Source organism: Rhodotorula paludigena (genome assembly GCF_050403205.1).
Source record: "Rhodotorula paludigena JCM10292 DNA, Rt_paludigena_JCM10292v1_ctg7, whole genome shotgun sequence".
NCBI classification, from domain to species: Eukaryota; Fungi; Basidiomycota; class Microbotryomycetes; order Sporidiobolales; family Sporidiobolaceae; genus Rhodotorula; species Rhodotorula paludigena.
Genome location: NW_027481451.1, coordinates 125533 through 150714, shown reverse-complemented (window position 1 = coordinate 150714; position 25182 = coordinate 125533). Strand labels below are relative to the sequence as shown.

General features: G+C 63.9%; 5 protein-coding genes across 5 annotated transcripts; 2 read left to right on the top strand and 3 right to left on the bottom strand.

The window, feature by feature from the left end:
• Positions 1–154: 154 nt before the first annotated feature.
• On the bottom strand, positions 155–4474 carry SPF1 (ion-transporting P-type ATPase SPF1; the record flags this gene model as incomplete). Its single annotated transcript, XM_076647004.1, has 11 exons — positions 155–608; positions 669–805; positions 878–1201; positions 1263–1789; positions 1851–2554; positions 2613–2733; positions 2799–3350; positions 3408–3534; positions 3603–3968; positions 4032–4225; positions 4300–4474. The coding sequence occupies 11 exons, from the start codon at positions 4472–4474 to the stop codon at positions 155–157; spliced, it is 3681 nt and encodes a 1226-aa protein (XP_076507342.1).
• A 409-nt stretch (positions 4475–4883) lies between these two features.
• LIA1 (deoxyhypusine monooxygenase) lies at positions 4884–6287 on the bottom strand (the record flags this gene model as incomplete). The annotated part of the gene is made up of 6 exons (XM_076647003.1): positions 4884–4955; positions 5061–5286; positions 5374–5619; positions 5720–5877; positions 5956–6077; positions 6143–6287. 6 exons carry the CDS (start codon positions 6285–6287, stop codon positions 4884–4886), a joined length of 969 nt encoding a protein of 322 aa, XP_076507341.1.
• Positions 6288–6697: 410 nt separating this feature from the next.
• Positions 6698–7689, top strand: MRT4 (ribosome assembly factor MRT4; the record flags this gene model as incomplete). The annotated part of the gene is made up of 4 exons (XM_076647002.1): positions 6698–6888; positions 6971–7061; positions 7173–7499; positions 7597–7689. The coding sequence occupies 4 exons, from the start codon at positions 6698–6700 to the stop codon at positions 7687–7689; spliced, it is 702 nt and encodes a 233-aa protein (XP_076507340.1).
• Positions 7690–8045: 356 nt separating this feature from the next.
• SDH8 (Sdh8p) lies at positions 8046–8561 on the top strand (the record flags this gene model as incomplete). Its single annotated transcript, XM_076647001.1, has 2 exons — positions 8046–8442; positions 8524–8561. 2 exons carry the CDS (start codon positions 8046–8048, stop codon positions 8559–8561), a joined length of 435 nt encoding a protein of 144 aa, XP_076507339.1.
• Positions 8562–8857: 296 nt separating this feature from the next.
• On the bottom strand, positions 8858–24110 carry DYN1 (dynein heavy chain; the record flags this gene model as incomplete). The annotated part of the gene is made up of 22 exons (XM_076647000.1): positions 8858–9114; positions 9181–9652; positions 9708–9865; positions 9921–11623; positions 11683–11870; positions 11930–12008; positions 12070–14267; positions 14330–16220; positions 16273–17134; positions 17192–17494; positions 17560–18337; positions 18399–18693; positions 18755–19002; positions 19059–21079; positions 21135–21785; positions 21841–22014; positions 22072–22126; positions 22203–22653; positions 22711–22837; positions 22896–23297; positions 23360–23761; positions 23819–24110. The coding sequence occupies 22 exons, from the start codon at positions 24108–24110 to the stop codon at positions 8858–8860; spliced, it is 14007 nt and encodes a 4668-aa protein (XP_076507338.1).
• Positions 24111–25182: the final 1072 nt, after the last annotated feature.

Sequence of the window (25182 nt, the reverse complement as noted above, 5' to 3'; positions counted from 1 at the left end):
GGAAGGCTCTGCGTAAGGCTGGAGTGTCGCGCGCAGACTTGCACCACCGAGCGCGGCTCGGAAGGTCTCGGAGACCTGCACCACGGAGGCAGAACAGAGGGAAACCATTTTGACTGCAAATGCATAAACGAGACTGCTTTCGACCCCTCTTTGTCTACTGGTCCTTCTTGACCGCCTCGACGAGCTCGAGCTCCCTGCGCTCGGCCTCCCTGCGCGCCTCGCGGCGCTCCGACCCGTGCCGCACGATGTCCTTGGGCGCCGTGGTCGACAGGAGCGCCTTTAGGATCGCGTTGGCGAGCCACGCGCCGCCAAAGTCGACAATCATGGTCGCACACAGGCGCAGGCGGAATGGCCACTCCATGTCGACGAGCTGCAGCCAGCGGTTGAACTCGGGGATAAAGTCGGTCGCGCCGCAGAAGGCGACACCGGACGCGCCGACGAGGCCGTACCACAGCGCGCGGTTCTCCGTGATGCCCTCGCGGAAGGGGCGGCCCTGGAAATTGATAGCGAACGTCGAAATCTGCTGCGAGAGCGACAGGAGGAAGATGGCGCTGTTGAGCAGGTTAGGCGAGAACTTGGCGTCGAGGTCGATCGGCTCGTCCGAGGGCCTGCGAATTTACAAGGTCAGCGTCTGACACGCAGGGGAGAATAGAGACCAGAATGCGCACGGCTCGTAGGCGGCCGTCAAGTCGGTAATGTAGATGAACGTGACGACGTGGAGGGCAAACTGGGCGAGGATCGACAGGATGACCGACGGGGCAAAGACCTTGTCAATCGGGCGCTCCTTCGACAGTTTGTCGATCGGCTGTAGTGCAGAGGAGAACAGGTACGATCAGCGGGCTGCTAGTAGGGCATGAGGCGGAAGAGGGTAGCGCACCCTGGCGCGCGAGATCGACATGAAGCAAGCGCTCATGCAGATGCCCGTGACGGTGACCTGGTAGTCACCGAACTTGATGCCCTGGAGGTACTGCACCGAGAGGGCCCACGCCGAGATGAGGCAGTTGAGCGCGAGGATGCGGTACATCTGGATCGTCGCGACGAGCGTGCAGCGACCCTGGCGGATGATGTGCGTGATGGCTGCGACGTTGGCGAGCTTCGAGGTGAAGGGCGCGGCAACCGAGGCGTCGCCGAGCTTGATCTGCGGCACCTCGTTTTCGTCTTCCATGTTCGACAGCTGGTCCGAGATGCTCGAGATGTCGAACTGCGAGGCCGGAATGGGTAAGCAGGATCCGAGGTGGGAAGATTGTCAAGGCGCAACACACCTTGGTGACCTTGCCCTCCTTGCGGTCGCCAAGGACGTTCTTGGCGGCGGCCTGCTGCGCCTTGACGGCGTCGGGGAAGAGGTCGGCGATCTGGGGCGGGACGGGGGGCGGCGGCTGGCCGAAGCGGCTCGTGATGCGCAGCTGCTGTTCGTACACCTTCTTGATACGCTCCTTCTTCTGGTGCTCGGCAATCGCCTTGAGGTCGTCCTCCGAGCCGTTGAGCAGCGCGACACCGATGTTGGCCTGCTTGAGCGCGCCGACGTCGTTCGTGCCGTCGCCGGCCATGAGCGTGACATACCCGAGTGACTTGAGCGTCGTGAGGATGAACTCCTTCTGCGCGGGCGAGACGCGCGCGTACACCCACGTGCGCTGCACGAGCTGGTGCCACGACTCGCGGCGGTCGGCGTACTGCTTGAGGGCAGCGCCCGTCATGCAGATGTCGTAGCGGTCGAAGAGGGTCGTGTCGATGGGCGCAGCGGGGTCGACGGGGATGACGACCGACTCGTCCGGCGTGCGCCAGGTGAGGTCTGCTCGAGGCAGAGCGTCAGGTGTGGTCCGAGGGGCTTCGGAGGGCATTCTTTGACTCACCAGACTCGGACTTTGCGCCCTCCTTGAGGTCGAGGATGAGCACCTCGCGGTCGACAATCTCAACCTCCTTGGCAACGTGCGCCGCTGTGAGCGGGTTGTCTCCCGTGATCATGACACAGCGGTGGCTCGAGTCGGCGAGCTCCTTGAGTGACTTGACGGCGTCGGGCTTGAGCGGGCAGTGGAAAACGAGGAACCCGGCAAACGTCAAACCCTGCTCGACGTCGTCGCGCGCGACAGTCGTGATGTCGTGCTTGTTCATGCCGTCGACCCACTTGTACCCAAGCGCGAGGACGCGCGAGCCGCGCTGCGCGTACCACTTGTACGTGCGCTCGTACTCGTCCGGGACCGACGTGTACATGCCCTTGAGCGTCTCGGGCGCGCCCTTGACGGCGACGAGCGTGCGCTGGCCGTCCGACGGCGTTTGCACGAGCGAGAGCGTCGACATGCGCTTGAGCTGCGACGAGAACTGGAAGCGCCGGCGGACCGTGATCGACACGCCGCTCTTCTTGCCCGGAGCATCGTCCGCGGGCGTGATCTTGTCGCCCGCAGAGAGCTTCCACTTGAGCGCGTCGAGCGTCGTCTTCTCCATCGGGTCGCCGACGATGCCGTCGTCGAGGAGGACGAGCGCGTGCGCGGAGGCGAGCGTGAGCGAGGTCTCGTAGCTAGTGTCGGTCACGGGGACGAGCTTTTTGCGGTCCGAGGCGCTGCACATCGATGCTGTCAGCCGGAGTGAACATGGCAGGAGAGACACGCTGAACGCACTCGACACCAGCGACACCCTCGACGACGAGGTTCTCGCCCGTGATGGTGCCCGTCTTGTCGAAGCAGCACACGTCGACGCGGCCCGCGAACGGGATGCGGAACGGCTCAGTGCAGAAGATGGCTGAGCGTAGCGTCAACGCATCAGCCTGTGCCGGGCACGTTTGAAGAGAAGGACGCAGGACGCACCATACTTGCTGAGGGCGACGAGACTCGTGTTGACGGCCATGCTGAGCTCCATCGGGAGTTCGGGCGGGACGACCGACGTGATGATGATGACGCAGTCGAGGAGGAGCTTTGAGCGCTTGCGGTCCTGCTCGAGGCCCTTTACCCAGACGTAGGCGCTAGCGGCGAGCGCAAACACGAGGAGGAACGCGATAAAGAGGAAGCTCTCGAGGTTGTTGGCCGTCACCGTCTCGGTCGAGAAGATCATCGTCCGGATCAGCTGCCCCTGGCTTGTGCCGAACCCGGTGCGGAGCACGACGGCGAGGCAGCCGCCGTCCGGCGCCGCCGCGGCGTCCTTCGGGTCGAGGCCCGTCGCTTGCAGGACCTTCGTGCCGCCAAATAGGACGCTGTTGCGGTCGACGCCGTCAATGTCGAGCTTGTCGCTGCCGGGGCGAAGCTCGATCGACTCCTTGAGGAGCGGCGTCGACTCGCCCGAGAGCATGGCCTCGTTGACGATGCACGAGCCACGAAGGAGCAAGAGGTCGCAGGGAACACCAGAGTCCTCACCGGTGCGGACTGATCAGATCGACAGTCAGTCTTGGACCCTGCTGAACCGACGCGAGCGAGACGCACCGATGCTGACGAGGTCACCCGGGAGCAGCTCGTCCGTCTGGATCTCGACCCACTTGTTCTCGCGGCGAGTCTTGATCGGGTACGGCTTGATTGACATGCTGCGGAACTCGTTGACCGTACGGAGGCGCTGGCGTAACGAGCAGAAGCGCGGTCAGCAACGCGCCGTACGCCAAGTCGCTTGTCTCGCCGACGCACCTGGAAGACGGTCGTGCACTCAAAGACCACGAGCATGAAGAGCGTGAAGAGCGAGTAGTACCAGTACTCGTCCATGAGCCACAGCCCGGCGCAGAACACCTGGAACACGAAAAAGGGCGCGACGGCGTGCTCGGCGAAGAGCTCGCCGAAGGTCGGCACGGGGATGTCGAAGATGTTCTTGCCATAGTCGGTCCGCGCGCCCTCGATCGCCGACGCGGTCGAGAGGCCCGATGCGGACTGGAAGGAAGCGAGTTCGGGCGCAGCGTCGCACGGGTACGAGATGCGCGCGAAGCGCTTCGACGCCGGGTTGTACTGGTACTTGTCGCGCTGGTACGAAAACCAGATCAAATCGGGCTGGCCGGAGCGCTGCACTCAGACCATGATCAGCGTCCGAAACTCGCGGGGGGTGAGAGGGACCGGGTAGCGGACCTTGGTGCGCTCAAGCTTGCAGAACTCGCCCTTGCCGCGGTGGAGCTTGGGAGTGACCATGACCATGTGGGCCGAGTCGAGGCTCGACGTGTGCCTCGCCTCGCCGTACGAGCGGAAGGTGATGCTCCAGCGCGTGAGGAGGAAGGCGAGGGCGTGGCCGCCAAAGAGGACGATGCAGAGGAGGAAGGTCCATTCTGTCGACGCGTGCAATCCACCAGGGTCAGCACGAGCGACGGGCAGCGATACGGGAAGGAAGGGAAGGCCGCACCGATCGACTGGATCCAGCGCTCGTACTCGTTGTAGAAGGCGTGGTACGCGACCGGGTAGGCCACGAGGAAGGGGAAGACGTAGATGCGCGCCCAGCCCGGCAGCGGCTTGAGCAGCGTCAGGCTCGCAACGTCGGGGCTGTCGACGCCGACCTGGCCTCCCTGGAACGAGGCCATCCTGGCGATAGGGGCAGAAGCAGAGGGACGCTAGCAAATCTGCTTGGCGACACTCGGCTGCACTCGACCGAGCTGGGCTGGAGCAGCTGCAGGAATAAGGACGAGGGCAGGCCGGCGGCGTCGACGATGAAGACGCGGCCTTCCGAGACACCGCCACGTCGACTCGCAGTGATTGTCTTTGCAGTAGTGCAATGACTCGCAGACTCGCGTACAATGTCGACCTAGCGTAGTCGCAACACACCGTGCGACACTTGATGAGAGGGGAAAGGAAAAGATTGCAAGCTACAGCTCCGAGTCGAGGGAGTGGGGGTATCAGAACGACAGAAGGGGAGACCTAGTGAGCGCATGCGCGTGCGTGGCGGAAGCCGGGCGAGGTCGGGTATAGGCGATGAGAGGGGCGAGGGAGCGTCTAGGCGGATGCGGCGGCGGCGGAAGGGAGCGTCGGAAGCGGGACAAACTCGTTGGAGCGCTCGTACTCATACTGCGGGCAAACGAACGGGCGTCCGTCAACGCAAGGCCGATACACGCACGGCCGCGGGCCACTGCAGGCCCGCTGTGTGCGAGAGATGGACGGGCGCCAACGCACCATGTCGAGCGCAACGACGCAGCTCTCCCTCACGACCCTCGGGACGTCGTCCCGCTCGGCAAACTCCTTGAGGATGGGGAGGCACTCGTCAGTCGCGATACCGCCGAGGGCCTCGGCCGCCTCGTGCCGGACCATGTCTTCCTCGTGCGGCCGGCGCAGGACGTCGATCAGGGCGGGGACAGAGTGCTCGGACGAGAGCTGGCCAAAGACAAAGGCAATCTCATGGCTGCGCTCGACAAGAATCACGAACAGTCAGCAGCGGCTCTCGGGCGAGGAGCAGAGCGAACGTGTCGAACGAGATGCCGCAACGCACCGGAACAGCGCACTCTCGTCCTCGAAGCCCTTGGCGAGCGCAAGCACGGCCTCGCGGTCGCCGAGGTTGCGCAGCGCAAACATGGCGCGGTAGCGCTCAAAGAGCGAGAGCTTGGTGTCGAGGAGCTGCGCCTCGAGTTCGGGGACCGAGAGCGAAGCGGATGCGGGCGCGAGCGCGGCAGAGTGCGCCGAGGCGACGAGCGGGGAGTGGGTGGCGGCGGGGGCGGGGTCGATGCAGGGGTACTGGCTGCGGAGTAGGGGCGTGTCAGGAGTCCCACCCTTAGAACGACGCCCAGACCTCTCTCTACTGAGAAGGTCGTCGGCGAGCACTGAAGTCGGCGACTCACTTGTCGGCCTGCTTCTTGCCCTCGTCCGAGTTGTCAAAGACAATCTTGTCGAGCGCAATCTCGCACGTCTCACGGATGGCAGGGTTGTCGTGCGTGAGGAACTTGCGCAGCGACGGCAGCGCCTCGTCCGACCCGATGGCGCCCATCGCCTCTGCGGCCTGCGTGCGCGGGTGTCATGTCGAGTCAGCGACGTGCTTGAGAACGGAGAGAGAGGTCTAGCGCACCTCGTGGCGGACCATGGGGTGCTCTTCGGGGTCCTCGAGCACGCGGATGAGGATGGGGAGCGCGCGGACGTCTTTGAGCTGGCCGAGGCAGTAGGCGAGCTCGTGCGCGAGGAGCGCAGACTGTCCATCAAAGCCTGTGGGTGCACTCGCCTGGTCAGTCTGGGCCGTGCGTGTCGAGAGCGAGGAGAGTCCCGCTCGCCTTTGCCGATGGCCTGGATGGCGGCGAGACCGCCGAGGCTCTTGAGGGTGAAGAGAGCGCGGAAGCGCTGAGCGAGGGGCACGTCGTGGCTGGTGAGCTGCTTCTCGAGCTGCGCGTAGACCGCAGCGTCGGCGTCGGTAGCCATGCGGGGCGGTGTAGGGGGGTCGCGAAGGATGGAGCGAGAGACCGGCGGGGTGTGCGGTTGCGGGACGGGTAAGGAAAGTGGCAGCTGCGAGTCGCGTGGTGCTACTCTCGAGTCTTTGCGAGCGAGTGCAGGCGAGGTGGGCGGGTCGAGGCGAGGTCGAGCTTGGAGCGTTGCGCATTGCACCGCCGCACTCGCCTCGCACCTGCTCCCCGCCGCTCTCTACTGCAGCTTCTGGACAAGAGCGAGTCTGAGTAGCACAGGAAGTCTCGCCACACGCTCCCTCGCCCCCTCGAACCGCGCGCATCCTCCCCCTTCGCGCCTCGTCTCGCCGTCTCTCGACACTCTCGCATCAAGCGTTCCTGCTCCACCTCGCAGCCCGCCGCTCCTTCAGCCCCGCCTAGCCAAGCACCATGCCCCGCTCCAAGCGTGACCGCGTCGTTGCCCTCACCCAGACCGCAAAGAAGGGCAAGGAGGCAAAGGGCCGCCTCATCGAAGAGATCCGCGAGCAGGCAGACGCCTTCAAGTACCTCTGGGTCTTCGACGTCGAGCACATGCGCACAAACCTCTTGCAGGAGGTCCGCACCGCGTGGAAGGGCTCCCGGTCCGTCTCTCTCGTCTCCCCCGTCACCGCGCTCGAGGTGGGGCTCACCGTGCTCTCGCGCTCCCCTCTCCGCGACATGCAGCATCTTCCTCGGCCGCAACGCCGTCATGCGGAAAGGTCTCGGCGCCACCCCGGAGGACGAGTGCCGCCTCGGCGTCCACAAGATTGCCAACGTGCGTCGAGTCTCCCGTCTTCCGCGTGCCCTCCGTCCGCACCTGGCCGTGCAACCCAGAGGCTCGCCGCGCTGGACCAGCCTTGACCCGTGTTCTTGTCCGCGTCGTCAGATGCTCGAGGGCAACCGCGGCCTCCTCTTCACCGACGAGACGCCCGACGTCGTGACCGACTGGTTCACGTCGTTCCAGAAGCAAGACTTTGCGCGCACGGGCAACACGGCGCCCGAGACGTTCGAGCTCGCCGAGGGCCCGATCCTCATCAACGACGACCCGGCGCCGCACTCGCTCGAGCCCCAGTTCCGCAAGCTCGGCCTCTCGACGAGCCTCCTCAAGGGCGTCCCGACCCTCCACGCGCCCCACACCGTCTGCACCGAGGGCGACACGCTCAACCCCAATCAGGTCAACCTCCTCAAGCTCTTTGGCAAGACGTTTGCGACCGTGAGTCGGGCGCTCCTCGTGTTCGGCCTTGACCTCTCGCGCTGCGCAACGTCCAGCTCGTGCAGGCACTGATCAGCCTCGCACTTCCCGATCGCAGTTTCAGATTGTTCCCCTGCTCGGCGTCGCGCTGGCAGACGGCTCCGTTTGCGGCGGCACCGAGGCGGGCGCGATGAACGACGACGACGAGTAGTCGAGTCGTCTCGCTCTCTCTCGCATAGAGCGGCGGCGTCATTGCGCACTTGCGGCAGTGTGGCGTCGTTGCGTGTACCTTCTGTAGTGTACTCCTAGGTTGTACTGCTCGCTTCGCATCATTCGACGGCGATGCTTTCGCTCACGGAAGAGTGTCTGGAGAGTTTGCGTCCGTCATTTTGCGAAAGCTATCGATGCTTCTTGCGCTTTCATCAGTCAAGTCGACAGATTCGCCGGTGCAGGCAGACACGGGAGGTGCCGCGGCCATCATCGTTCCGATCTTGCACCGCCGCTCTGCATCTCTTTCGTTCTCCTATCGTCGACAATCTCTCGCCGCGCTCTCCCGGGACACCCAAGATGATGCAAGCACTCCGTACGCCCGCCGAGCGCAGCCTCGCACGCTGCACCTGCCTCTCCGTCCCCTCCACCTCCTCATCGCCCGCGCGCCACATCGCCCACTCGGCGCCCTCCCGCTCGCTCTTCCCGCCGAAAGACCCCTCCTCCACCGCCGCTGCCGCCTCTTCCTTCTCGCGCCCCGCCCCGCCCGCCCTCCCGCCACACCTCCAGCGCGAGTTCGAAGCGCTCGTCAAGCGCGCCCAGACGCCCGCGGCCCAGGGCGTAGACCTCGCCGAGCTCGAGCAGGGACAGGAGATGCACCCGGACGTCGTCAAGAGGCCGAAACCGGAGTTCGAGGGTGACGAGAACCCGAATACGGGCGAGCGCGGCGGGCCAAAGAGGGAGCCGCTCGTGCATGGTGCGTCGTCGTCGATCGTCTCGTGCTGGGGGATTCGAGCGTCGTCCACCTCGATGCTGACTTCAATGTGATGCTCCGCAGGTGATTGGGCGTATGGCGGCAAAGTTACCGATTTCTGAGGCTGAAGAGGTCATGGGCGACTTGCATTGCATGCTCAACACCGCTCCTGCCGCGGCAAGGAGGCTCGCCCGGGTTTCTGTTTCGTAAGCGGAGCTCACGGGTGCTTCAGGCGCCGACTTGAGGGACGCGCGCGGGATTCGCGCTCTCTGTGCTCCTACCTGAGAAGGCTGCACGGACTTCTGGTAGCCCGCCCCGCTTCACTCTCGCTTCAGATTGAGAAAACGGAACAAAAGTTGCAGATTTGCGACGGGAAAAAACGGACAGAGAAACGCTATACAGAGCCCACAGACCGCCTTTACTCGGCCGCCACGAGCGCGACCGCACGCTGCACCACAGCCGTCGCGTCGACACCCTCGCGCGGCACGCGCACGTCGAAGAGGACGTCTGCGCGCGTCGTGTCGAGGAAGCACGGGATCGAGAGGCGCTTGTCGCCCTCGCCCGAGAGAGACGTCTTAGGCACCCAGCGCACGGAAGACGACGAGAGGCGGACGAGGGACCCGTCGTTGAGGGCGAGACGGCCCGATTGCCAGCTTGCGCCGACGAGCGAGAGACCTGCGAGAGACGCGCCAAGGATCAGGGGTCCGCACGGGAAGCGCGAGGAGACGGCGAAAGACGCACCCTCGATTGTGAAGGCGTTCTCTCCGCCCGTCTGCTCGAGCTCGATCTCGAGGCTGAGCTCTTCGAGCGAGCTCTTAGTGCGATGCGCGACGGCCTGCCTCGAAGCCGTGATGAACCCGTGCGGGTGGAAGAGGAGGCCGAGCGCGACAGGAACGGCGGCGAGGTCCCCTGAGCCGACCACCGTCACGAGTTGCGCGATGCGCTTCGAGAGATCGACGAGCCACGTTCCGACGGGAAGGGCGCGGCAGCGATACCGCCGCCACGAGGCTGGCACGGTGCCCTTCGTGAGGTCCGAGAGAAGCGCGCGCAGGTCGTTCGTCTGCTTGAGCTCGCCATCGCACACCTTGACGAGATTCGACAGGCCGGTGCGGATCGTCGGGAGGAGCTTGGCCGCGAGCGCGACTTCGCGCTCGAAGAAGCGGAAGAGCGGGTCCTTCGAGCCACCGGGCGAGGCGCCGAGGCGCGGCGAGTCCTGCGGAGCGCATTGTCAAGACGGGCTTGTACCTCATGCAAGCAAGGCGGCGCACCTTTGGCAGCAGCTCGAGCCACTCCATGCATGACTGCTTGAGGGCGCGCATCCAGGCTGGTTGCGTCGACGCATTCGTCTTGTGCAAATCGGCAGCGACCGTCTCGTCGTCATCGTCGAGCGAGCGCATCTTGAGCAGACGCGAGAGCAGCGCCGAACCTGCAAAGACCACATGTCAGCCGTGCACGGATGCACAAGAGAAGCCGAGACGCACCTTGGGCGAGCGCGATGACCCGCTCGGCCGTCGGCGGGAGCGCAAGGTACGACGGCGGTTCCTGCTCCGGCAGCTTCGAGGCCCACTCGACGAACTGCTCGAGCTGCGTTGCTTCGGGCGCGACGAGGCCTTCGTCATCATCACTTGGCGGCACGAGCTGGAAGTCGACATCGTAAGCGCGCGCCGAGAAGAGCGTCGCGACAAACGAGTCGAGCAGGCTCTGGTCAAAGACGGTGTCGATCTTGCCGCCGTACACCGTCTCGCGCACGAGCGAACGGATCGCAGCCCAGGGAATATTGGCGGGGTCGACGTTCGCCCGGCCCTTGGCGGCCGAGGCAAGCCAGGCGTCGATCGTGTTGAGCGCCGCCTCCTGGTCGGCGTCGTTGAACTCGAACGCCTTGCTCCATCCGAGCGGGACGTAGCGCAGACGCTCCTGAACGACGGCGTGGAACCACGCGACGAGGAAATACAGGCGTGTCTTCTCGGCTGGACCCGACGCGAGGCGCTTCGGGTTGAGTCCGCGGAGCGAGTCGAGGATGTTGGCGCGGATGCCGGGGGGCGGCTCGTTCATGAGCGTGCGTCCCTGTCGAAGAATGTTGACGGGGATCGCCGGGTTCGTCTCCATCGTGAGGAAGAGGCGGAAGGCACGGTTCGGGTTGAGGCCCTGCAAACGCTTCTCGAGCTGGCTGAGCCAGGCCGGCGCAAGGTGGACGTTCTTGAGCAGGACCCAATTGCCAGTCCTCGCCGCTGCTGCGATGACCTGGTCGGCGAGGCCGAAACCTTCCTGCGAACCCATGGCGACCGACGTGCAGCGCGCGGACAAGGCTGAGACGAGGTTGTCGACGCGGTAGCTGGCATCGTAGCCGGGTACCGAACAGAGGCAGATAGGTGATGCTGCTTCGACCTCGTTCTGGACCATGCCGCCGAGATCGTACGCTGTCTCTAACAGAAGGTCCCGCTGGAAGACGGTCGCGGCGAACACACTGAGCGCCTGGAGCAGGCGGTCAGGTCGGAGGCACTTGACGACCAGAGCGCGCCGGACGGCCAGCTGCACGGGCGCGAGATCGGCCCACAGCGGCGGCATAAGCGCCTCCGGGGTGGTCGAGACGAGGAAAGCCGTCCACACGTCCGGATTCGCGACGACGTGCTCGCGCACATCCTTGAAGCACGCCAGGCGCTCAAAGGCGCGCAAGCGCTGCTGCTGCGCCGCATCCAGGATAGGGACGTCGTCCTTCGCAGTGTCCGAGGATGCGGTCGCGCTGTCGCCGCCGTCGAGCAGGAACGCAAACTCGTGCTCGTCGACGTCGCTGTCGGTGCCGCGCAGTTTCACTTGCGCAAGGAGGACGGCGAGCGTGAGGTGATCCGTGTGCAGGAGCGCGCGCGAGGTCCGCTTGAAGACGTGGAGGAACAGGTCATCGAGGAGGATGCGCAAGCGCTGATGCGGGTCGGTGACACCCTCGAGCGACGGGTTGTGCAGAAGAACGTAGTCGAAGATGTCGAGGAAGAACCGCAGCGAGAACTGGTAGAAATGGTTGAGGAGGTTGAGCTCGTCGAGGACGAAAAAGACGTTGCTGCAGGCTTGGGCGAGCGCATGGTACTCGCTCGTGACTTGCTCGACCTCGGCCATGATCGTGTCCGTCTCCTCCGCCTTGCGCGTCACGTCGGCCGCCTCGCGCTTAAGCGTCTCGAGGGTGGCGATGACCCTGTTGCTCCGGTATCAGGGCGGGGTGGCCCACATGGAGGCAAAGCAGGAGACACGTACTTGTCGTCGTCAAGTATGTTGCCTTGCGAGTCGTTCAATGCCGACAGAAGTTTCTTTTCGAGCTGGTGAAGGCGAGCGCGGAACTCGCCCTGCAGGCGCAGCAGGTCGGAACGCTTGCGGTCGATCTCGGGCCGCTCGACACGCAGAACTTGCGCGAGTGACTGAGTCTGCAGACTTGCGCGAGTGATCTGCAGGGAAGGGGTAAGCTGATCCGCCCGAAAGGAAAAGCTGTGAGCGGCGAACGAACCGAGAAGTTGACCATCGTGACACGCGAGTTGAGGTCGGCGGCGAACTCCACAGTCGGATCACGCGTAGACAGGAACATGCTGGGAGAGGCGAGACTGATGAGCTATATTCACGAAAACACCAGCGTCATAATTAGCGCACGTGAATGAGGGCGAGAAGTCGATGTCCTGGTTGCCGAGACGAATGAGCACCCGACCGCCGGCGCGGCGGAGCTCCTTGTTGAGTACGGCATTGAGAATCGGGTCGAGGTGCTCGACGTCCTGGATGAGAATGGGCGTGCCGAAGCGAAGGGCGCTCTCGAGGTTCTTGAGGAACGCCTCGTCGAGGAACGAGGTCACCGAGATCTTGCGGTCGCGCATCTCGTTGAGAAGGAACGTCGTCGCCTGGCCCGACGGGTCGATGACGAGCGGGTACCGGTCGAAGCGCTTCAGCATGATGGCGTTCTCGATGCAGAGCTCGTCGGTCGGGAGAGAGCGGGCGTGCCATTCGAGGCGCTCGTCGGCTGTTGACAGATACTCGGAAAGCGAGAGTTCGGGCTTGTGCTTGATGCCGGCGTCGGCAAGGTGCGTCGCCCAACCGTTCCACATTGACTGGCGGTAGTTCTGGTCGAAGTAGCCAGCATAGGCGACGAAGGCGGCGGAGAGTAGCACGTCGCCTGCGACGGTACTCATCTGTGCGTCGAACGTCTTGCTGCCGGCCTCCCACCGTGTCTTCTCGGACGAGAGGCTGTCGAGCAGCGTGATGGAGCGGTCGACGCGTGTCTGTACCGTCTCCATCTCCGTCTTGATGGCCTGCGTCTCGCTGATCAAGACGGCGTAGTCGTCCTTGTACGATGCGATGCGCGTCTCGAGCTCGGCGATCATGCTGGTGAGCGCGTTGGCCTGGTGCATCGTCGTCTCCGCCTGCTCTTCGAGCGCCTGCACCTCGTCGCGAAGCGGGCCGACCTTGTCGAGGATGCTCGAGTAGTTGACCTGCGCCATCACCCACTTCACGAGCGGGCCGCACGCCTTGGATGCGCGATTGACCGTCTCGAAGTTGAAAGATGGGCGCGAGAGGTATTCATTGCGCATCTTGTCGCGAAGCGCGCGCGACATGGACGATGTGTCGAAATTGACGATGTTGGAGATGAAAGAGTCGCTGCGGAGGATAGCCTGGACGGCCTTCCAGCTGTCGATGCGGTGGCCGAGTAGAATGCACACGGCCTCCATCGAGAGCTTGACGGCTTCGGGCGGGTTGGCCATCGACCGCACCTCGGTGAGCTGCTGCTTCTTGATGTTCGACACCGCCGCCTGGGCATCCTCGACGGCCGGCTCGGCATCGGCCAGTTCGCCCATGACCACCTCGCGCCGCTCAGCGATCGCCTGCTTCTGCTTGTCGACCGCGGCCGACATCTCGAGCGAAGCGATCTTCTTCTGCTCGGCGTCTTGCTGGTCGACGACCATGCGTTGCAACTTGTCGTTTGCCTCGGCATTCTTGGCCTCGAGCTGCGTGCGCTTGACCGCGAGGCTCTTGCGCAGCTCCTCCACCTGGACGACTGTCTCGCGGAGCTTGTCGAGGCCGACGTTGAGGTGTCGCTGCTGCTCCTCGAGCTCGTCGCGCTTCTCGTTGAAAAGCCGCACGTACTGGTTGATGAAGTCGAGGTAGTGCCGAGGCGTGGCATGGTTGACGCGGCCCTGCCGGCGCGCGAGCTTCTTGTTCGTCTCGTACATCGACTGGTGGACGTGAACGAGCGCGTTGACGACGGCGGTGCGGTGGACAGGCGGCAGCGCGAGCTGGCGGTACGCGACGGGGAAGTCGGGCGGGCCCGTGTAGTTGGGCGCATCGAGGTCGAGCGCGTTCGTGAACTCGAGACCGACCTGATAGAACGCTTGTTCGCTCCAGTCGCCGAACCAATCGAGTACGCAGCGGTTGAACAGCGCAGGCGAGGTCGCAGCACGCGAAGCGAGACCACCCGTCGGCGGGTTCATCGTGAAGACGACGTGGAGGTTCCGCGCGACCTGCGACGTGAACCACCGGTACAGCTCGTCGGGCGAGTCGAGCATGAGGCCGTCGCGCTGCGCGCCCTCCTTGCACGCCGTCATGAGCGCCGCATGCTCGTCGCCCTCGAACAGGCCCGGAACTTCGGCGTTTGCGAGGAGCGTGTTCATGCGTTCGAGGAACCCTGAGTCGAGGACGTTCGACTCGTCCATGATGAAGGCGATCTTCTCGCCTTTGCAGCCGGCGCGGCGCAGAACGGTGCGCAGGTCGTCGTCGAAGTCCTCGCCGGTGTATTTGTTGTGGACCTTGATCTGGAACACGCTGAGGCCGTTCATCCACGCGACGAAGCGCGACAGGGTCGTCTAGAGCAGGAATTGCGTCAGGACCTGCGCGAGGCGTGAGTCACGAAGCTCTTGTGACGCACCTTGCCGGAACCGCTGACACCGATGAGGAGGAGGTGGCCCTGGATCTGGCGGAAGACCCGGTCGATGCGCAGGACATGGTCCAGGACGTCGTTGAAGAGGACGAGCGGCACGTCGAGCTCCTCCTCGTAGAAGACGCGGAGGCGAGCCTTCGTGTATTCGCGCAAGTGCTCGCGGTCCACGGGGACGTAGTGCTTCGAAAGCCAGTTCGAGTAGAGGATCGGGCGCGCGAGAGCCTCGTCGCGGTTGAGCGTCGGGAAGTGCGCCAGCGCAACCTCGTCGATCTTGTCGTCCGTCCATTTGCGCTCGTTTTCATCGACGAGGCGGTCCTGGAAGAGCCGCAGCGCCTCGTGCGCCCAGACGCGGACGAGCCCTTCGACACTGAGCGCGTCGAGAGGCCGAATAGCCTCGTAGATGCCGCGCGTCCAGCGCGTCAGCTCTCGAGGCGAGTACACGTAGTGCGCCTGGATGTCGGTGGTGAAGCGGCGCTGGGAGGCGAGGTAGAGATCGACCATGGCGTTGGTGAGCGCGTCGGCGAAACCGCGCAGAGGCGGAACGACTTTGAGGAGCGCGCGGGCAAACGTGCCGTAGATCTGCTTGAGCGACGTCTCGCCCGGATAGTCGACCATGACGAGGGGAGCGTGGCGGAGGAAACGTTGGGTGAGCGGGACACGGCCTGGGTCCGTTGGCGGGTTGCAGGCGCCGACGATCTGGATGTTCTCGAGCGTGACCCACGCTTTGTCGGTCGTGCGCCAGAAGCCGCCGTGCTCGACGAGCTGACGCAGGAACGAAATGACCTTCTGCGTCCCGTACGTGTCGGTCGAGGGAAGGTTGATCTCGTCGCAGAAGAGGACGAGCCACCGGCCGATTTGCGCCGGTGCGAGGATGACGCCGTTCGGGGTCTTGCGGTACTCGCAGTGCTGCTCGAACGTTTTGAGGATGAGGTCCGGCGTTGTCGCGCTCGAGAAGTTGAGACCGACGACGTCCAGGTCCGGAAGCTTGCGCAGCGCGCTGAACAGCGTCATTGTCTTGCCCGAGCCGGGCGGACCGCAGAGAAGGAGGGGCCGGTGCTCGGACAGCCACGAGTACAAGACCTCCTCGTGCCGTGCCGTGTCGACCGTGGGGATGACGACGTCGGGAGACGTGACCGCCTGCGTTTCCACGTCCATCGTTGGGACCGTCGACTCCCAGGCAACCCAGCTGCCGGTTGCGACATCGACGTCGAAGTCGATCAGGGAGCCGCCGGGAGCGTGAGGCGGAAAGTCGAGGCTGGACTGAGTTCGGAGCCAGTCGCCCATAGCGGCGCGAGTGTCGAGCTTCGAGTCGCCGACGAACGCCCAGACGAGGTTGACATGGAGGCGCTTGAGCACGAATGCCTCGACCTGGTCGGCCGTGAGCGGAAAGTCGACGTGGCGAGAGTTGTACTCGGCGACGGCCCGGATCGACTTGTTGACGAGCGAGAAGAGCGTTGCGAGAGCGCGGGCGGGCGTAAAATCCATGATGTGGGCGACCGAGGCGGCGAAATTGAGCGACTTGTAAACGAGGCCATCGCGCTCGAAGTACGGCGCGAGCTTCGCCACAATGGTGCGCTGCGTCGTCAGCACGGGTGACACGGCGTCGTCGCCGTTGTTCGCGTCGAGGCGGCCCGAGCCGCCCAAAGCGGCTTCTTCGTCCGCGACGTCAAGTGGGACGGCCTCGATGGTGTCGAGGTAGTTGCGGCAAAGCATGGAGGGCGTGACGGCATCGTCGCTGAACCAGACCATGCCGCAGCGCGAGACGGTGGCGAGCGTGGCGTACTTGAGCGATTCGACCTCGAACATGACGCGGACGTTGGGCGGCAGGTTGAGGCGCTCGCCGTTCGGAAGCGTGAGGAGCTTGTTGTCATCGAGCACACTGCGGTCTCAGAGTGAGGATGCGATCTTGACGAGATTTGAGCTTTGCGTACCTGTTCAGGTTCTCGACCCATTCAGGGTCGACGTCCCCATCGAAAACGATCCAGTGTCGCTTTGTCGACTCGGCGCGGACATCGTCGACGATCTTGCGCAGAATGTGAGTGAACAGACCGTCGTTCCATTCACGCGTAGTCGGGTCGAGAGTGCCGTACAGCGCATCCTTCGAGATGGCCTTTGGGTCGATCACGTAGGAGACGCCTTCGACGCCCGTCAGGCGCTCGAGCGCGGCGAGAAGGACGCGCCACGCGGCTGTCTTGCCCGTCGCCGACGGACCGACCATCATGAGGCCGTGCTGGATGTTCTGAATCTGGTACAGCTGGACAACCTTCTGCAGCCACACATCGTCGGCGACCAAGTGACGCTCCTTGCAGACGGCGACGATGTGCTTCTTCAGCTCGTCGAGATTGACCGGGACGTAATCGACGCCGGGGAAGACATCGGCGAGGAGGCTCGTCAGGAGCGGCACGTCCTCGGCGACGAGCTTCGGGACGATCGTTTCGGTCACCGACTGGATGAGGATCTCCTGCTCCGAAATGTCGATGCTCCGGACGACGGCGCCTTCGTCGCCCTTCTGCTCGGCGAGTAGGCGCTCGCGTTTGAGGTGACCGGCGCTGACGAGGACGGCCTTGAGAGCGCGGAGTCCGAAGTCGTAATGGGGCTGCGACGAGAGCTGCTCTGCGCAGAGGTTGAAGAACGGAACGACCTTGGACGCGAGCGTCTCGGCCGTGCGGAAGCCCTGCGAAAACAGCATGACTTGCGCGATGAGCTCGCGGTCCGGTCGGGTCATGGCAATCGAGCGGAAGAGCTTCTTGAGGTTGTCGGGGAGGTTCGAGCGACCGGCATAGCCCGGGTTCACTGGGTGACGATGTCGGGGTCAGCAGGGGTCGCTCGCAAGGCTCGGGCTCGTCCTACTGGTGATGAAGATGCCCGTGTCGGGGCTGATGCGAAGCTGCCGGCCGACAAGCTCTATCTCGGTGCTCGGGTTCGTGAGGGTCGCGCCGAGGCCGAGTTGGATCGTCTGAATCTGCTGCGAGACTGCTGAAAGAATGCGCTCTTCGAGTCGGTTGAACTCGTCGAAGCACCCCCACGCGCCCACCTGGCACAGGCCGACGAAAATGCGGCCCATGGCCTGGAAGTCGAATGTTTCGTCGCAGCAGAAAACGAGGACGAAGCGCCCGAGCGCGACGCCGAGGGCCTTGACCGACTCCGTCTTGCCTGCGTACGGAAAACCCTTGGTGAGCAGAAGCTCCGCCCCATGTTGCGGGAAGAGCGAAGCACACCCGTTCCGGCGGGCCCGAACGGCGAGCCACCGAGACGCGAATCGAGGGCCTGTGTCAGGGTAAGGTAGCAGCGGTCCGTGAGCGGCGTCTGCACGAGGCGGTCCGGTACGCCGAGGTACTCGTAACCGTAGAAGAAGGACGCGGTCGCCATCTTGACCTCGAGCTGCTCAAGGACGTTCGGGCGGCTCGTGTCGAGGTAGAAGCGCATATGGTAGAGCCAGTTGAAGTCGCTCTTCGCGCTGACGCCGCCGTGGTGAAGGACACGCAGGACGTCACGCTCGTGCACGAGCTCCGTGATGAGGTGTTCGCACTTGCGGCGCTGCAAGGGGCGCAGGTCGCCGAGGACGGTATCGGCGAGCACGTCGAGCGTGTGCAGGACGATCGCGAGCGGACCTTCGAGCGACTTGCCGGCGTCGAGCGCGCCCTCGACGAGGCTCGTCCAGGCGACCTGGACAGCGAGGACGACGAGCTGCGCAGGGTACCCATCCACCCAGGCGAGGAAGCGCTGGCCGTCGAGTCCGGACGGGTCCTCGTAGAACGTGCGAAGGTCCGCGTAGGCGCGCGAAAGAAGCTGCGCGAGCGAGACCTTCATCTCCGACTCGAGTTTGGCGAGCCAGTCGTTGATGCGCGGGAAGTCGGCCAGGACGATGGGCGACGAGAAGGGCACTTCTTCGCCTTCGCGCGACGCCATGCCCTCGATGCGCGTTTGCTCCTCGTCGAGCGTGATCGACGAGAGACCGGCGAACATCTTCTTGAGGAACTTGCCGACGCGGACGATCTGCAGGCGTCAGTGTGTTAGTCTCGCTCGCTTCAACAGTGAAACGGATCTCATAGCTCACATCCTTGCTGTTGCCGATGATCTCGAGCAAATCCTCGTCGCCAACGAAGTAGAAGCGTGGGAAAGACGACCGCTCGCGCTCGAGGTACTCGCCGAGGGCCTTCTGGATCTTGGAGAGCAGGTCGGCGAGGCGCTCGAGGCTCTTCTGCACGCCTTGGATGTTGAGCACATCGAGGACGAAGGGCGACTTGAAGACCTTCTTCATGACCGACAGGAACTCGGCGTTGATGTTGCTGAACCGCTGCGATTCGATTGGGAGGAGGTGCTTGATATCGGCGCTGCCGGAGAATATGCCCCTGCGTGTGAAGCGCTGCATCAGGACAGTGCGCGGGCGATGAAGCAGGAATAAGGACGCACTCGAGGTACACCCATTGGCGCTGGACGTCGATCCACACGTCGAAGAGGACGTGGATGCGGTTGAGGCGGTCTTCCCACGCCGAGGCCTCCTCCTCAAAAACCTTGTAGAACGGCGAGAGCTTCATGGCAGTCAGCGAGTTGAGGTTCTCGCCGCATTTCGTGAACAGCTCGTCCCAGCCGCGAATGAGACGCGTTTTGTTCTGGTAGTTGACGAGGTCGAGCGTGTAGCTGGTCCAGGTCTCCTTGACCTGCACGTGCGTGGACATGAGTAGTGGACAAGCATTGCCCGCAGTGCAAGCCGCACCTGCTTGAGGAACTCCTCGAGCGCCATCTCGCCCTGCGCCTGCACGATGACCTCCTTGATGAGCGCCTCGTTCCGCTTGAGGTCGAGGTCCCACACGGTGCCGAGCGTCATCGACGAAGGCGAGTAGTGACCGGCGGCGCGGACGGCCTTGTACAGCTGCCGCCAATGACGCTCACGTAGCGCTTCGGACTTGAGGTCGGCGACGAGCGTGTTCGACTTGATGTAGCCGCGGAGCGTCTCTTGGACGTATTCGAACGCGGCGTACTGGCGCATCTTGCTCGGCATCTCGCGAGTCGAGGCGAGAAGCGAGTCGAGCTGCTGGCGAAGCTTACGCGGGACGATCGACGACCACAGCGTGTCGCGAAGCTCGCCGACCTGCGCCCATACTCCGGAGAGCGCGGTCCAGACGGCCTTGAGGTCGCGAATCTCCTCGAGGACCGGGTCGAGGCGGCCGTCCTTCGTCGCGTCGAGGTTGAGCGACTCCTTGGCGCGCGAGAGCATGTCGTACTGCTCCTTGAGGCGGTTCGCACGGCCTTCAAAGACGCCGATGGCGGTCATGGCGGTCTCCGCCTTGAGCGAGCCCTGGATCGGCTTGTTCGCCTCCCACTCGGCGACGGCCTCTTCGATGCGGTTGTGCAGGACCTTGTCCTCGGCGACGACCTTGAGCTGCAGTCCAGCAAGCTGCTCCTGGATCGAAGCGTCCTTGCGCGCGAGGATCTCGTTGAAGGCGCTCCACTCGTTCTCGACCTGATCGACGTAGAGCCAATCGGGCGGGAACTGGTAGCGTTGGCGTTCGAGCGTCTTCTGGCCGCTGCTGAAGACCTCGATCTGCGGCGCCCAGGTCTTGACGCGACGCTTGACGTCCTGAACGAACGTGATGAAGGTGACGGTCGCTGCGGTCGACGACGTCTCGATCGAGTGCTGCTCGAGGTCGTGGCGTGCTTTGAGGATCGCTCCGTGCGTCTCCTTCATCGCGGCGCCAAGCTTGCTGCCGAAGCGGCCGAGGAGGTCGCGCTGCCATGCGTCGTACTTGGCCGTGACCTTGCTCTGAACCTGCTCGTAGTCGATGACAGCCACGGCAAACGAGCGCTGCGACTCCGAGTTGTCGAATGTCGATCGCGTCTTGCGAATCTCGAGGAGGAGCTGCTGCCACGACGAAAGCTGGTCGCCGAGGCGAGCGTAGACATACTCAGCTTCGAGGTCCCACAGCGACTGAAACTGCAGCCACTTGTCGACATACGCGCCGATGGTGCGCAGCTTGTCCTCGACGAGCGCGAAAGGGCGCTCGAGCGCGCCATCGAGGAGCGTAGCCAGCAGCGCCGAGTAGTTGAGGTCCTCGGGGGCGGCAGACCGGATCTTGAGGCCGATCTCGTACCGCGAGCTCTGGATGCGCGTCAGGCCGCAGACGACGCCGAGCCAGTCTTGCAGTTGGCGGAACCAGCTCGCGCGCGCTTGCTCGAGAGGTGGGTCGAGGTAGATGACCTGGTTCTGGATCCGCACCTCGTGCACGAGGGTGTCGAGCTTGAGCGCGTCGTCCGGACCGGCCGGCTCTTTGATGGCAACCTTCTTGCACGACGTCAGGCCGCTTCCAGTGCTCAAGTCGCCGCGCCCGCCGGAGTCGGCTTCCTTCGTGAACTCGCCGGACCAGCGGTCGATCACCGCTCGAAGACGGCCGACGAGCTTCTGCTCGACGCGCCGGTCAAGGGCGCCAACCCACGAGTCGAGATTGGCGTATCCCTCGAGGTTGAGCGTGTCGATCGTCTTCTGCAGCGAGTCGAGCCGCTCGGCAAAAGCGGCGGTCGAGTAGGGGCAGGTGGTAAGCTCGTCGACAGTGCGGCTGATGTCGACCCACAAATCGATGAGGTGGTCGGTGCGATCCTGGAATTCGGCGACGATCGAGGCAAACTCGCGAACAAAGTGTGTGTGCTTGCTGCCGGACGCGTCGAGACCGGCGCCGCCAGCGTACGAGAGCGAACGTCCGTCGAAGGTGTTAACGAAGTGATCCCAGCGGTAGTGCATGCCTGTGCATTTCTGATGGTCAGCTTCGCGCGTAGCCAGAAAGAGTGAAAGACGCACCCTTGGCGATCTGCTCTTGCGCCTTCTTGTGCGAAGCGGCGACGAGCGGGGCGATGTCTGGGTTGGCCTCGAGCTTGGCGACCGTCTGCGAGTACGTGCGCACGCTCTCCATCAGGCTGACGGCGTACGGATACACGCGCTTGGCGTCCTTGGCGACGTTGCTGATCGTGTGCGGAACCTGGAAGCCGAGCCAGAGCAGGTTGCGGACCTCCTTGAAGAGCGTGATTATTTGCGGGTCGAAGTTGACTGCGAGTTGGAGCGCGCCGCCCTGCTGGCGATTCTTCGTCACGATGAAGAGGCGGCCCGTGATCTGGAGGTTGCGGCGGTTGAGGTCGACGAGCCAGGCATCGTAGATCGGGCGCGTGTTGAGCTTGTCGCGGAACGACTGGCTCTCGGTCTGGAGGCGCTGGCCATCGGCGTAGTGCGACCACTCCTTCCCAAGGACGTCTTCGACGCGCTTCATGTACTGGTACAGCTGGCGTTCGATCTGCTTCGCCCAGATGATCGCACCCGAGATGGGTGGGTGGTCGCGCAGCTGCGACATCTGATACGCCTCGGACGATTGGTACCCGGCCTTGAACTTGTCCTGCAGGCGGCGGATGTCGTCCTTGACCGAGTCGATGAGCTGAGACTGGTACTCGGCGATGGCGCCTGCAGACCATCTCGTCAGCACCGCGAACCATTTGACAGCTGGGACGGTACGCACCGCGGATCTTGGGCCGCACAAAGAGAGCGTTGAACTTGGAGAAGACGCGGAACATCTCGTTGGCGTTGCGAGCGCCACCGAGACGATCGCGCAGGCGCGAGATGATGTGGTTCTCGACGCGAGCAACTCGCTCGTTGTACGCAGTTTCGGCCGTGATCCAGATCTCGGTGCCCTCTGCATTCTACCCAAGATTCAGTAGAGTTCGTGAGGTGCGACAGCAGCGGAACTGACCCGTGGAGACGTCGAGAATGTCGACATTCTTGACGCTCTCGTACGCCTGGCGGACCTGCACAAACACATCAGGTCAGCGAGTCTCGCGACAAAGCCCTCAGCAGCGGAAACATCGAAAGGCGCAAGCGTACCTCAGCGTCCATGTCGATGTCGCCGAGCGTGCTCGTCCACTCTTTCGCCATGTCGCCGTCGACCTGGCCTTCGGCGCTCGTCTCACCCGCGCCGTTCGCGTGCCTCGTCTCGCTGCCCAGTGGGCCGACCATGACCTGAAGCTGGTGGTGCTGCTTGCGGAATTGGCGGAAGTAGAGCACGCGCTCTTGCAGCTTGGCGTGCGCTGGCGCGATCTTGATCGGGATGAACTTCTCGGCGCGCTTGCGCGTCACTTCGCGGGCGACGTTGGTGAACTCCTTGAACGAGTCGTCCCAGGCATGGAAGACGGCCGAGCAGGCCGACATGGCGCGCTCGAAGAGAGGGTAGTCCGAGTACGTGAGGCGCTGTGCCGATAGGACCTTGAGGAGCTGCGAGTTGAGGTCGCGAGAGATGGCCTCGACAAGCGGAAGCGCCCGGCGGACCGGGTAGGGCCTGCGGGCAGAAGTCTTAGCGGGGACTTAAGATGAGACGCCAACGATTCAGGCGCACGAGAGCTTGAGCTTCTTGTTGATGTGGCCAAAGATCAGCAGAATGCTCTCTTGCACCTTGGCGAGGTCCGTGGCGGCGAGGAGGTCGTTTAGCGGGAAGTCCTTCATCAAGACGTTGTAGTCGTGGACTGTGGCCAATCTCGTCGTCAGCTCGGCGCAGAGGACCTGAGCTTACCTCGTGCTCACCCGTCTTGAACGCATCGTTGAGACCGGTATCGGCAATGAATGAGACGGTCGCGTGGAAGCGCTTGGCGTGCTTGAGGACGTCGAGCGTGAGCTGGACGGGCTCGCTCTTGAGCTGCTTCTCGATGCCCTCGAGCGCCTTCTCCATGCTGAGCCAGAAGTTGACCTCCTGACTCGCGGTGCCGCTCGCGACGTCGCGGCTCAGCTTGGTCACGGTCTGGATCTCCTTGACCCAGCTGTTGACCTCGCCCTGCAGGCGATTGAGGAAGGCCGAGTCGGAGAGGAGGGCGGCGTCAATCATGTCGACGGACGCGCGAGTACCGCTCGACTCGGCCTGCGCCACGGCTGCGGCAACGGCGGGATGGATCGAGAGGACAATGTCCGGAATCTCGACGTTCTGCTGGACTGTGAGGAGGAATTGCGAGATCAGCTGGCTTCCAGCTCGCGTGGGAAGGTCGACCACGCACGATGAAGCAAGCTGAGCTCGAGTTCGGCGAACTTCTTCTTGGTCATCGGGATGCCCAGCTTGGTATCCGCATCCTTCGAGTCGTCAACCGCGCGACCCGAACCGTCCCTTCGCGACTTGCTCTCGACATAGGCCTCGAAGGCGGGGGCGACGCCATAGTGCACGAGGCGATGCAGGCCCTCGTAGATGCCGCTGCCAGCCGAAGTGCCCGCTGAGGCGGCAGAGGCGGACGAAGCGGAAGACGCAGGGCCGAAGAGGTTGAGAAAATGGAGTTGCGCGGCGAGCGGGGTCGCGCTATCGAGAATGGGAACGTGCTTGATGAGTGCGAGGGTCGCAGACTGCGCAGGAGAGTAGGCGAGCGTCGAGGTGAGCGAGTAGGTGAAGGTGTCGGGGAGGGTCTCGTCTGCACGCCATCCTGATTAGCGGACGCCTCTCTGTGAGGTTCACAGAAGCTGCACACCTCGCTCAGGGTTGATCTCGTGCTCGTCGCGGTTCTTGACGACGTAGAGCGCCCCCGCATTCGGGTCGCTCGCCCACCTCGTCGCGCGCTCGCCGAAGTCGGCTCGCTCAAAGAGCGTCTCGAGGTCGGCCGGGTCGGCGGCAATGAGCAGCGGAAGCAGCTGCGCAAGATACGTCCGGAAGGCGGCGAGGTTGAACGAGTTCGCTGGAGGCTCGCGCACGCTCGCCTGCGACGAGGTGGGAGGGTCGCCGTCGAGCAGCGGCGAGGCTGCCGAGGGCCGCCTGTCCTCCATCGTGCTGTGCTCGTGCCCTGCGCTCGCTCTCGTGAGCTTGCGCGGTGCGAGCCGGAAAGTGGACAACCAACAACTCCGCGCTCGCGCGACGAGACACGCCCTTCTCCCGGACCACACACAGCTTTGCTTGAGTCTGACGAGGGCGCAAGACGATCACGATAGCATGCTAGGGACTTAGCAGCCTCCTGAGCTGTTCTCGCGCTCCGAGACTTGTCCGTGTCGCTCATCAGCTACCTACCTTCCTTGAGTCGCGGTCCGGCTGCAACAGTCCTCTAAGCTTGTGCAGACCCGCGCCACTGCCGAGCTGAGCTACGATGTCGCTGCACGTCCATCTGCCGCCCGAGACGCGGCTGGCCGCTCGCCTTCCCGTACCCATTGCCTCACCGCCTCAAGCAACTCCATCTTGCTCCGCCTATCGCGCCAAAAGTGATCCGCCCCTTCGACCTCAATCGCCTTCCACGCCTCCTGACTCCCCTTGACACTGTCTAGCTCGCTCGCCCACGCGCGCAGCTTGTCCACGGCAGAGAAGTTGTCCCTGTCGCCATGAACGGCGAGGATGCGATTGTCGCCGCGCTCGACAAGGCGGCGGAGTGACATCGTGAAGGGTGATGAGCGGAGAAAGGTGAGGGCCCACAGGACGGAGAGAGGATACGAGATGAGGAGGTAGGAGGTCAACAGGCGAGCGGAAGGGCGGAACGAGGCAAACGCAGGCGGAGCGGGCCGAGCCGGGCACAATGACGCGGCAAGGGACCCGAAGGAATAGCCACAAAGGAGCAGGTGGTATGTCTGCGCTCCCGCTGCGCTGGAGTCGGCGGCGGAAGAGAGCGTGTCGGCCGGGAAGATGAGCGGAAGGACGAGAGAGTCGACGAGTTGTTGGTAGTCTTCCGCCTCGGCCGCGCCACTGTGATGACCGTCGTCAGTGCAAACCCCCAACTACATGATAGGATGAGAAAAGGAGTTCGCACGTCCAGCTGGCACTCCCTTCGCTCTCACCGGCACCCCTCGCGTCGTACCGCACAACTGCGTAGCCGAGCTCGCACAGCAGCTCGGCGAGAGCTACGATCACATGGTC